General features: G+C 38.2%; 1 protein-coding gene across 4 annotated transcripts in view; it reads left to right on the top strand.

The window, feature by feature from the left end:
- Positions 1 to 13,509, top strand: part of cyfip1 (cytoplasmic FMR1 interacting protein 1) — a 155,970-nt gene that overhangs the window by 122,122 nt on the left and 20,339 nt on the right. For all 4 annotated transcript variants that reach the window (XM_073044136.1, XM_073044133.1, XM_073044135.1 and 1 more), the window contains exons 25-27: positions 3,646 to 3,789; positions 6,664 to 6,754; positions 12,552 to 12,682. In XM_073044136.1, coding sequence (XP_072900237.1) covers positions 3,646 to 3,789; positions 6,664 to 6,754; positions 12,552 to 12,682 — 366 coding nt within the window. The remainder of the gene's footprint in view (positions 1 to 3,645; positions 3,790 to 6,663; positions 6,755 to 12,551; positions 12,683 to 13,509) is intronic.

Raw genomic sequence — 13,509 nt, 5'->3', positions numbered from 1 at the left:
TAAGTCCTTATCGGAACTTATAGGAAATGTATATAGTTGAGAATGCAGAAAATCTCTAATTTGTAAATAACGAAAAAATGAGTTTTGAGTAAACTATACTTAGCTGACGTTTGCTCAAATGAGAGAAGACTTCCTCCAACAAACAAATCCTGGAAGCATTTAATACCCAATCTGTCTCATTCTTTAAAAACTGAATCGGTCATCGAAGGTTTAAAATGATAGTTAAAACAAATGGGACTAGACAAAGAAAATCTCAATAGACCAAAGAATTTCCTAAATTGTACCCAGATCCTCAAAGTACGTTTAACTCCCAAATTTTCAGTTAGTTTACTAAAAAATAAAGGGAGTGAGGATCTGAGAAAAGAAATAATAGAAAATTTATTAACAGAGTTAACTTCTAAAGAAACCCATATCGGACAGTCCTCACGGTTAATATAATATGTCCAAAATGTAAGATTTCGTATATTGACTGCCCAATAATAAAACCTAAAATTTGGTAAAGCTAAACCTCCATTCTTCTTAGATTTTTGAAGATGAGCTTTATTTAGTGGAGAATGTTTGTTTTATCATATATAAGAAGATATAATAGAATTGAGAGAATCAAAAAAAGGGTTTAGGAATAAAAACAGGTAATGCCTAAAAAAGGTGTATAAATTTAGGTAAAATGTTCATTTTAATAGAGTTGATTTGGCCAATCAAGGATAATGAAAAAGGTGACTAGTTTGATAGTGTCCTTTTTACAAAATTCAGTAAGGTAAGAAAATTTTCATTAAATAGGTATTTATAATTCTTGGTAATTGTTACACCCAAATAGGTAAGTTGATTTCTTAAAATTTTAAAAAGAAGGTTAGTATTAGTTGATAACAAATTATTCAGAAGAAAAAGTTCACTCTTATGTAAATTCAGTTTGTTAGCTGAAAACTAGCTAAAACAAGGAAGTCGAGAATGCACAGGAGGTTGTGAAGTCTCGACATTAGAAATAAAAAGCAATAGGTCATCAGCATAAAGCAAAACTTTATGAACAGTCCCTCTCCTTAGAATGTCAGTAATTTATGAGATTCTTGAAAAGTAATGGCTAAGGGTTCTAAAGCCAAATAAAAAAGCAAAGGGCTGAGGGAACAGCCTTGTCTAGTTCCACGTTGAAGTTTAAAAGGTTTGGAATACTGAAAATGAGTAAGGACCCTAGCAGAAGGAGATAGATACATTAATTTAATCCATTGAATAAAATTGGGCCCAAAATTAAACTTTTCTAATGTTTTAAATAAATAATTCCATTCAACCCGATCAAAAGCCTTCTCAGCATCCAAAGAAATCGCACATTCCGATATCTCCTTAGAAGGGGAATAAATAACGTTTAATAAACAATGAATATTAAAGTGGGAATATCGATTTTTTTAATAAAACTCATCTGATCATCAGAAATGATAGATGGTAAAATATTCTCAATTCTATGGGCCAGAACTTTAGGTAAGATTTTAATATCAACATTAGGTAGAGAAATTGGTCTGTATGAAGAACATTCAGTTGGGTTCTTATTCTTTTTAAGAGTAAGCAAAATAGAAGCTTCATAAAAAGATTGTGGCAACCTACCCAGCTTAAAGGAGTCCGAAAAAACTGCACATAAATGAGGTATAAACAATGAGGAAGAAGCCTTATAAAATTCGGCGGGAAATCCACCAAGGAACGTACAGCCTCGGCAATTTCTTCATACGAAATTGGTTGATCCAACTGTTTTCGGGTATCAACAGAAAGTGTAGGAATGTTTAATTGATCTTAAAAAATTGTTCATTACAGTGTTCTCTTTGGGAGTGTCAGAAATATAAAGTTTAGAATAAAATTCTTTAAAAATATTGTTTATTTCTAAATGGTCAGTTGTCCTATCACTACTGGCTTTACAAATTTCTTTAATTTGCCGTTTAGCTATAAAGGTTTTTAATTAGTTAGCCAATAATTTACCTGTTTTGTCTCCGTGGTTATAAAATTGACTTTTATCTTTTAAAAGTTGAGTTTCAATTGGATATGTTGAAAGAAGATCAACATACCTTTTATATAAAGCAGGATCTGGAACCAAGCATATTTTTGGTCTAATTGTTTTAACTGATCAGCTAACTCAATTCTCTCTTTATTAGCCTTTCACTTGACACTTGCAGTATAGGAAATAATTTGACCTCTAATAAAAGCCTTAAAGGCATCCCATCTAATAAGACTAAGCATCTCTTCCAAAGTATTCTCTTGTAAGTTTGTCAAACATGGTTTTCTTTTCATAAAATCTTGTGGCCTTGGTTCAAATGCATGAAGCATTTTTTTCTCTCTAACCCACCTCCACACAACAACTTAAAATGCACATTTTTTCACCTCCAGTTTTGAGGACAATTTGTGGATCTAACACTTCCTCTCTCCAGAGAAAGCAGACTAACCTGTTGTGTATTTTCAGCACATCGTTTTTCCCTGACTTGTAAATAATTGGCTTGTGGCATGCAGCATCTCACTATCTTCCATGACTTCATCTCCATTCACCACATAATCACAGAAGCAAATGTGTGGTAAATGAATTATCTGCTACGCAATCATGTTTGTGCATGGAACCTGGGAGACTGCAGTTGTACTCAGAAGGTGAAGCTCCAAGACCTCAAGATAAGAAGGCCATGGAGAGGCAGGATTGAATATACTATTTAACTAATATGTATATTTTTCTATTGCACCTTTCTAACTTAGTTGGAGAGCTATTCCTCACATAAACTTTTTCTCCTATCTTTAAAAATCTTCCACTAGGATCTCTCTCTGCCACTTACATTCTGTAGGCATTTTATTGGAAACTGCTCGTCTGCCTAATCATTCTACCATTTTTCTGTCTGGTTTGTCATATCATATTCAATGATATGACAGACCAAATGCAAATTTGTTTAATCTTAAAAGTTTCTGCAATTCAGTACAGTCATTCTCTGGGCGATTACATTTTCTGCAATTGAAAGATCTATTGATCATTACCCCAGTTTAGATTTAGCTTGATCTTTGTGCAGACAGTTTTGAATGCACTAAGCTAGCAAAGACATGATTTATTGTCTCATAGAAATTATATCCAGCATTTCATCATTCCTTTAATGTAGCACCTCTAAATCATATACTGAAGTCTTTGAAGTTAGTTTGAATTAATCACTTTTTGACTTGAGTACCCTAGATTCCACTACTAAACTCTGGTAAAGCATGAAAATATCATTTCCATGGCAGCCATTCTGGTCTCCCAGGCAGAGGTTGCTATTGAAACATATTTTGAGGCTTTCTGGTACTGTGAATTTTGTTAACACTTCCTCAACTAATTTTCCATTGACTTGTAAGCTACATTAATTTGTATGTTCCCTTGATGCAGTTTAAATCAGAGTATTATTAAAAATGAACATGTAATCCACAATGGCACCTCGCATTCAATTGTTAGAATGCACATGTTTGCTGTTATTAACAGAAGTGCATTGAATGGAAAATATTTTTGGGAGATCATGTAAGGTGAAAAGGAATTCCACCTTCCGAATTCCAGATACTATGAAAATTGAACTAACAGCTATAGTTTACTTGCATGACAAAGGAGCTTATATTTTACTTTGGTCATAATAAAACTCCATATAACTATCTTCATTGCTTCATTTATAGGCATTGAACTTGGCGTACAATACCATTTACAGCAACTACAAAAATTTTGTGGGTCCTCCTCATTTTAGAGCAATTTGCAAGCTCCTGGGCTACCAAGGAATTGCCGTGGTAATGGAAGAACTGCTGAAAGTTGTTAAGAGCCTGGTAGGTATCTTTCATATATTTGAATGCTGCTATTTGCCTTTTGGATGGCTATTTAACTGTTACTTTTGAAAATGTATTGCTTATATCTTTAAACTAAAAGAAAATTTGCAAAATAGTGTACAAATTTTTTTTTCTAAATTAAGTTTATTTGTCACAGTAAAATGTGACAAACAGTAAAATTTAAACAGTAAAATGTGTCATTGATGTCAACAACCAACACAGTCTGGGAATGTGCTGGGGACAGACTGCAATTGTTGCTGTACTTCCGGCACCAAAATAGTGTGATGCCCTGGTTCATGTTTTTACTGTTATGCTGTATGTTTTTCATTTTGGCAGTTCTGTGAGAGCAGTCTGTTCTGTTTTCATGCTTGTTTGGGTTACTGTTGAAATGAAGAGATGAGGAGAAATGTGTGCCATCCAATTAGGATGGTCGGATTAAGTGGAGGTTTCTCTGGTGAGGGACACTAAGGTTGGGCTTAGGGCTTTTGTTCAAGAGGAGGTGAAGAGAGAAGATGCTGGAGTGAACCGGTTGTAGCATACGATCCGGTGGGAGTCCGTTTGAGATGGATTACGAGCGACGTTCGGAAGGCAGCGTGTGCTTTCACGCTGACCAAAGGCCCAGCACGTGAGTGACAGAGAAATTCAAAATGAGATCCAACTTGTGCACATTTGACTGTTTAATTAGAATGGGCCCTTTTTGTTATTCTTTACTAACCCTTTAGTTAAGATTCATAAATATAATTCCTTTAATTGTATACAGTGTGCTGCCTGTTATTACGTGGCATTAATTTGTAACAGAGTAGCAAATGACACAGCATCCACACAAACCGGAGTTTGGGGTGGGATCAAGTGCGCCTCAATGTTATGAGTTTGGCAGGGTTGGAAGTTGTCATCCCTAGACTTACTCAGGCAAGAAAATCAGGGTGTTTCAATAGCATTCCCACAACTTACTAACCTTAACCCATATGTCTTTGGAATGTGGGAGGAAACTGGAGCACCCAGAAGAAACCCATGTGGTCACAGACAGAATGCACTCATTACGGACAGCAGCAGAATTGAACCTAGATCACTGGTGCTGTAAAGCATTGTGCTAACAGTTATGCTACCATGCCGCCCATGTGCTTTGTCGTTTGAGGCCAGTTTATTTTGTTTTTGTCAAGAACCATAAGATTGTTTTCCCAGATTGCAAAGAATGGGTAGACTATTACATTGGGTACAATGGATAGAATGGGCTGAAAGGTGGCAGATGGAATTTAATGCTGATAAGTGTGAGGTGCTACATTTTAGTAGAACTAATCAAAATAGGACATACATGGTAAATGGTAGGGCATTGAGAATGCAGTAGAACAGAGTGATCTAGGAATAATGATGCATAGTTCCCTGAAGGTGGAATCTCATGTGGATAGGGTGGTGAAGAAAGCTTTTGGTATGCTGCCCTTTATAAATCAGAGCACTGAGTATAGGAGTTGGGATGTAATGTTAAAACTGTACAAGGCATTGATGAGGCCAAATTTGGAGTATTGTGTACAGTTCTGGTCACCAAATCATAGGAAAGATATCAACAAAATAGAGAGAGTACAGAGGAGATTTACTAGAACGTTACCTGGGTTTCAGCACCTAAGTTACAGAGAAAGGTTGAACAAGTTAGGTCTTTATTCTTTGGAGTGTAGAAGGTTAAGGGTGGACTTGATAGAGATATTTAAAATTATGGGGAGGATAGATAGAGTTGACCTGGATAGACTTTTCCCATTGAGAGTAGGAGAGGTTCAAACAAGAGGACATGAGTTGAGAGTTAAGGGGCAAAATTTTAGAGGTAACACGAGGGGGAACTTCTTTACTCAGAGTGTAGCTGTGTGGAACGAGCTTCCAGTAGAAGTGGTAGAGGCAGGTTCGATTTAGTCATTTAAAAAAAAATTGGATAGGTATATGGGCAGGAAAGGAATGGAGGGTTATGGGCTGAGTGCAGGTAGGTGGGACTAGGTGAGAGCAAGCGTTCAGCACAGACTAGAAGGGCCGAATTGGCCTGTTTCCGTGCTGTAATTGTTATATGGTTATATGGTTATTACACAAATGCAACAACAGACCAAAATCTAGCAATTTAAAAAAATTTATTTTGAGAGTTCATCCATGTCTAAATTATAGTAAAAATTCAAATCAGGATAATGATATTGGGTTGGGGGGAAGGGCTAATTGGCTGTGTAACATTTTACAAACCTAAATATCAAATGCAGCTGCAAAATACTCAGTGGTGAATATTGGCTTTCAGTGTGAAATTTGCTAAATTGCAAATCACTTTGATGTGGGTAAAATTCTAAAAAGGAAGAAATGCTGTATAAAATATCTGATCTTCTGTGTTAGTACATAGTCCCAGAGTTTGTTTTTGACAATTTTGTGTACATTTTAATTAGAAAATTTGTATGTTGATTTAGAGACAGTAAGTGCTGTTTTGAGATATTGGTCTGAAAATATATTGAAAAAACAGTAGTTGAGTGTGAACTGTCAATATGATTATTACAATATGGTAATTTTTGCTGAAGTGCAGTTTGTCAGGACAAATGTGGTATTTTCACATCATGTTTAAAACAATTCTGACATTTCTAATATTATATTTATAATTTTTGATAGCCTGTGTGACAACCTCAAGACCATGTATCAGCAAGGTGCTGAGAGAATGGTGTAGCAAAGAAGGATGTTTGTTTCTGAAAGTCAACACCAGGACTCAAAATTCTGTGCACAGATTGAGAAATACAGTACAAAATGTAGCTGTTTTAGAGTGTTGAGCTTTTCTGGCTGGTAGCCAAGGACCAAGGACCGTGTTTGATTATAAAATGCTGTGACGCTGGTGAATCGTTGTTTTTATATTCTTAATTTCAGCTACAAGGAACCATTTTGCAGTATGTAAAGACTTTAATGGAAGTGATGCCTAAAATCTGCCGTTTACCCAGACATGAATATGGCTCCCCAGGTTAGTAATACTAATAGACTCTAAATTCATAGAAAAATGTCTATTACTAAAGATTAAGTTGTGCAATGTGGAAGATAAACACCTGCTGTTCCTTATTAAATAAAATTGGTAGATCAGTTTCTTAATTCTCTTCCCCTGAAGTAGATTCTTTGGGAATACATGGTGATGAGCAGGCCATTTGGTTAAACAAGTCCAAGGTGGTGGTCATGCTTTGTTAAAGCATCCTCCCAACTTTTATAGTGTAACTCATAGCATAATCTTTTCCCTCGTGAGCTTTTTCAATTTCTTCTACATGCTATAATGCTGAAAGATGCTCGAAATCTGAAATGAAACAGAAAAAGCTGCAAATATGCAATGCTGCAGATCTGACAACAGTCAAATGGTCAAGCAAATTACTTGTGGGAAATTGTGCTGAGCTTGAATGTGGAGCAGATGATTTACTTGATTAGCCAAATGATGCAATGAGTTTAAGGCAGAATACAGACAGTACTGTGGTTAGGGGAATTAATTTGTGCTGCTGGCTTGCTCTCAGATTGCGAGCACTGATTCCTGCAGCTGGTTTCTGAGACCTTCTGGTGATAGTCAGTAATAGTAACTGGTGCTTCCAGTTCTTTTTCCAAGGAAGTGAGTATGTTTCTACTCACCATTTTGTAACGGTGCAGGTTTAGTAATTGAGCAAGGTAATGATTGAAAGATCTCAATGCTAATGCATAATATATAGCATTGCATAAAGATACACTACACAGAAACAGAAGATTTGGCTTAACCAGTTCATACCAGTGCTGATACTCCATCCAAGCCCCCATTTTCCATCACTAAAGCTATTAGTGCAACCTCTGTTCCCTTCATCTGCATATGCATGTCCATCTTCCCCTTCAGTGTACCTATGCTATTCACCTGTAATTATCCATCAGCTCCATTTGTTAAAAATAATGCATATTTTGAACTAACCCAGCTACATACCTCTGAGGATAGCTGTAGCCTTTTTCATCGGCATTGCACATTGCAGGTATTGGTTAGGGTTAAGAATGAATTATTGCATTCCTAAATTTTGTTTTTAATAGGGTACAAGTTCAATTAATTGAATTGTAAATCAATACAACTATTTTTTTCAGTCATGTACATATGTCTACCAATAAAATTCTATCTCCCTTATTTTGATAATTTATACACTGCCTGATTTGAGACCAAATTTTCTGTAACAAAATTCTAGCACTATTTAACATAAGACTGTTCTGTTATAGCTCAATACAACATCAAAATTATTTCTATTGATGTTAGCTACAATAGAGTTAATAGTTATAATAACTCCATAAAGTGGTAAGCTCCATTCCTGCCACATTGGATACTCATCAATATGCTTACCAGCGGAACCTCTCTCTGACAGATGCCATGGCACTCTGTCATGCACCTGTCCCTGACACACCTAGAAAACAAGGACACGTGTCAGAATGCTGTTTCTGGGTTATCAACGCTATTATCCCACAGACCCTGGTGAGCAAACTCCTACTCCTCCATCTAAATATATCGCTGTTCAATATTCAGTAGTTCCATTTGATTTCAGAGAATGTAAATAATATACAACCTGAAATTCTTGTTCTTCGCAGACATCCACAAAAACAGAAGAGTGCCCCCAAAGAATGAGTGACAGTAAAATCATTAGAACCCCAAAACCCCCCTTCCCCACATACATAGAAACCTTCACCACATTACAGGCCCTTCAGCCCACAGTGTTGTGCTGGCCATGTAACCTACTCTAGCAGCTGCCTTGTATTTCCCTACTGCATAACCCTCTATTTTTCTAAGCTCCATGTACCTATCTAAGAGTCTTTCAAAAGACTGTATTGTATTAGTCTTTACCACTGTCACTGGCAGTGTTTTCTACCCACCCAACACTCTGGCATCACCCTTGTACCTACTTCAAAGCACTTTAAATTATGTCATGTCGAGTTAGCCATTACAGCCCTGGACAAAAGCCTCTGGCTGTCCACACAATCAATGCCTCTCATGATCTTGTACACCTCTATCAGGTCACCTTTCATCCTCCATGCTCCAAGAAGAAAAAGCCAAAAAAAAGCATCAGCACCTTCCACCAAGCATGCAATAGCAAAGCCCATGATCTGCAGTATAACAGAAACTTGTTGTTCACCGGACAATTCAACATACCACAAGTTCACTCTCTCCCAAATAAAGGGATAGAGAGGTGTCCCCCTTTAACAGCAAGAAGGGAGACCAACAAAAACAACCAACTCACTGATTGTTGGACTTTCTAACCAACAAAGCTCAGATAGTCAGGATGCACAACCGCTTTTCCCTCCCCATCATCCTCAATACGAGTGCCCTCGCAGGGCTATTTTCTGAGCCCATTGCTGTGCACTCTGCTCACACATGATTGCACATTGCATAGAGTAATCACACTGTCAAGTTTGTCAATGACACGACAGTGGTGAGGCTCATCACCAACAACACTGAGGTGGCCTACAGAAAGAAGATGAAAAGGCTCAAGACCTGCTACCAGCTGAATTCTCAATTCTCTTCCTCAATGACAAGTTAAAGGAGGTAGTTACTGACTTCAGGAGAACCTGCACCATCCACACCCTCAGTGACATGGCAACGGGAACTGCGAGCAGTTTCAAGCTCCTGGACGTGCACATTTTGCACAATCTCTCATGATCCCAGAACACATCCTTCACAGTCGAGAAAGCTCACTAATGTCTCTACTTTCTGAGGAAGTTGAAGCAAGCTGGACTATGCACATCCATACTCACATCAATAGAGCGCATCCAAATCTGCCCATCGCACCACACCCCCCGTTTATGGCCTGTTTGTCCCAGTTGCATCAGGGAAGAGGCTATGTAGCATCCATGCCAGGACCACCAGACTCATAAAGTTACTTTCCCCAAGCAATAAGGCTGATCAACACTTCTACCCACTAACCCACCCCTCCACACTCCAACCACCATATTATTTATGTACAAGCACTGCTGTGTGCAGCATCATTTTATGGACAAACACTTCAATCTATGTGTATAAGCTATTGTTTTTATTACTATCATTGTGATCTTTATCTTGCTGTATATTTTTGTTCTACATCAGACTTGGAGTAGCAATTGTTTCATTCTCCTTTACACTTGTGTACTGGAAATGACATCAAACAGATTGGTACTTTATTGATCCCAAAGGAAATTACAGTATCACAGTAGCATTACAAGTGCACAGATATACAAGTATTAGAAAAGTAAGAAAGAATAAAAAATAAGTTACCACAAATAGAAGGGGTTCATCACTTCCAAAAATGTAGATTGACTCATTATAGAGCCTAGCAGCCAAGGATAAGAATGACCTCCTATAACACTCTTTGGAGTAATTGTCTTAGTCAATTACTAAAAGTGCTCCTCTGTTCAGCCAAGGTGGCATGCAGAGGATAAGAAAGATTGTCCAGAATTACCAGGATTTTCCATAGGGTCTTTTGTTCTACCACAGCCTCCAGTGTGTCCGGTTTGACTCCTATAACAGAGCCAGCCTTTCTAACCAGTTTATTGAGCCTGTTGGCATCACCCATGTTGATGCCATTGCACTACGTAAACTACTAGAAGATTGTACTGGTGATAAAAGACTGGTAGAACATGTGAAGGAGAGGCCTACATACTTAAAAGGACCACAATCTCCTCAGGAGGTAAAGGGAACTTTGGCCCTCTTGTACACAGCCTCTGTGCTCCACTCAAGTCTGTCATCCAGGTGCACCCCTAGATACTTGTAGGCCATCACCACATCCATGTTTTTACCATCAATAGTAACAGGGAGCAGTGCAGACTTAGTCTTCCTAAGGTCCTTCCCCATCTCCTTTGTCTTACTGATATTCAGCTGCTGGTGATTCCGCTTGTGCCATCTGACAAAGTCCTCTACTAGGGCCCTGTGTACACCCTCCCATCCTCCCTTTGTACACCAACTTTTTCTGAGTCATGAGAGAATTTCTGCAGATGACATGACTCAGTATTTTATCTAAAGTCCAATGTATACAGGGTAAACAAGAAAGGAGCCAATCCAGTCCTCTGTGGGGCCCCAGTGCTACTTATTGCCATGTCTGACACACAGCTCTGAAGCCACACAAACTGTGGCCTGCCAGTCAGGTAGTCCATTCTTCTTGATAGAATGGAAGTTGCCAGCCTGCATTGACTGGAGTAATCTTTAATGAATGAAGTGAACAATTGGCATTCTTTCTCAGTGTCAAAAACAAGAGGAAGTGCTGGAACTCCAAGCAACATACACAAGTGTTTTTTTCATTCATTGAAAAATCATTCAATCCCAAATAATCAGCTTACATCTTTGTTACATACTCTGTTTCTTTATGAAAGGAGAATTACATTCAAAGTTGTTTAAATTTATTGTTCTTTTATTGTGGCATGCTCATAAACTTTATTTCAGTACCTGATCTGGAGCTCTGCCCTATCAGACCTGCTATCTGATGGAACCAGTGTGTGATGGGTTATGTTGTCCCTATGCTCTGCACACAAGATGATAACCATCAAGAGTATCACAACACAGAAACAGGCCCTTCAACTCATCTAGTCCATGCAGACCTGATCTTCTTTCTGATACCATCACTACACCTGGACCACATCCCACCTCCCAAACCTATCAAACGATCTGAGAACCCTGTGAAAATTGTTGGTGGTGTTGGTAGTCTTGGGCTGCAGAATGCTAAGCAGGGCAATGTCAGATTGAATTCAATCCTAGTATGAATAGAACATATACCATGAGTGGTCAGGCCATAGGAAGTACTGACAAATATACGGATCTTGGTGTACGTCCAAAGATCCCTGAAGTAGCACAGGTAAATAGGATGATGAAGAAAGCAAGGAGGATACTTGCAGAGAGAAGAGTATAAGCATAGGAATTCAGGGTCAACTTAGAAAAACGTTGGTTACCCCACTGCTGAAATATTATAGCTACACTACGGGAAGAATGTGGCTACACTGGAGAGGATACAGAGGGTGTTGCCTGGAATGGAATATTTCAGTTATTAGGAGACTGCAGAGGAGGCTTAGGGAGGATCTTGATAGAAGGATGGTTGCCGTATCTGAGTGGCTAAAGCAGTGGACTCGAAACCTGTTGGTGTTTTCCCACACAGGTTTGAAATCTTGACAACTACCTGTTTCCAACATTTTCTATTGAGCAGCAGAGTGGCACATTGGAAGTCGAAAGATTGAATCCTCGGCTCATTATTAAGTGCAGCACAGTAGCAATTTTGCTGTTGTCTTTAAGGAGTTTGTATGTTCTCCCTGTGATCACGTTGGTTTCCTCTGAGTGTTCTGGTTTCTTCCCACATTCCAAAGTTGTTGGTAAATTAATTGGTCACAGGGTGTGATTGGGTGGCAGGGGCTTGTTTTCCATAAGGGCCTGTTACTGTGCTGTATCTTGAAATAAACTTTAAAAAGTTTTATGAGAGGCATAGAAGGGATAAATGGTAGTAAATTTTTTCCCATGGCAGAAGTGTCTTAAACATAGGTTTAAGGTGAGGAATAAGAGATTTAGAAGGGATGAGAGAAATAAGTTTTTCACCCAGAGAGTGGTAATCTGGATCTCATAAACCGAGGAGATAATGGAAACAGATATTCTCACAATGTTTAAGAACTATCTGGATGAGCAGTTGAATCAACAGGGCATAATAAGCTATGGGCAAAATGGTGGTTAATTGGATAACTGTGTATGGCTACTTGGTCAATATGAACAGGTTAGATTAAAGGTCTTGTTTCTATGTTGTGTGTCTCTGACTCGAATTTTTGTTTCTAAACAGGAATTCTGGAATTCTTCCACCACCAGCTAAAAGATATTGTGGAATATGCAGAACTGAAGACTGTATGCTTCCAAAATTTACGAGAAGTTGGAAATGCGGTCCTCTTTTGTCTTCTAATCGAGCAGAGTCTGGTAGGTAGAACTGCTCATTTCTAAAGTACCAGGAATTAGTGGACATGCTTAGAATTCTACACAACAATTACATTTCAATTCTTTACAATTGTGGCATGTTGGAACATTTTGATTAACTCCATAAGGTTTATAAAATATCGGCAGGTATTACAAGGATGACTTGTGTACGTATAATGAGGCAGGAGGCTATTCAGTCGATTGAATCCAGTGAGGATCCTATTACCCCTGTCCCTTACTACTTCACTCTAGCTCTTTATTCTGCCCCACATACCCATCAACTTCTTGGTTGTTTGTTTTTAATCACTTATCTACATTAACACGAAATTTGGAATGAGCATTTGCTTATGACATGGGAGGAAACTTGGACATGGGAGTGTGTGCAGTCAGCACCCAACGTCAGGATTAACCTCCAAAGCTGTGAGGCAGCTGTGCTCTGCCCCACCCTTCACTACAAAGTTCTTTCCTCCAGGATGTCTGATACATTCAAGTCCATTAAAGCCCCTCATAGCAGGGAGGCTTTATCTTCAAATAAATAAACTAAAATCTGATGTACTTTCTCATTGTCTGCTTGGTTGCTAACAAGGAATATGGTTGACTGGTAGTTTTAATTTGTTATGGTGTACTACTTATTATGCGTGTTTGTACAGGGATTTAAACAAGTGGCTTTTCAGACCTTCCAATGTCAGAATGAGGATAATTTATTCCACTTACAGTTCTGACTGCTTTTAAGAGGCCACCACTTACACTGCATCATTTAACTCAGTGCACGTGCAGCTCTATGGGAACTATTAATTTGGTTCTACTCCACAGCCCTGCAATCTTTTCCT

Source organism: Hemitrygon akajei, chromosome 4 (assembly GCF_048418815.1).
Source record: "Hemitrygon akajei chromosome 4, sHemAka1.3, whole genome shotgun sequence".
Taxonomy (NCBI): Eukaryota; Metazoa; Chordata; class Chondrichthyes; order Myliobatiformes; family Dasyatidae; genus Hemitrygon; species Hemitrygon akajei.
The sequence above is the reverse complement of the archived record's forward strand: the minus strand, read 5'-3'. Positions and strand labels throughout refer to the sequence as shown.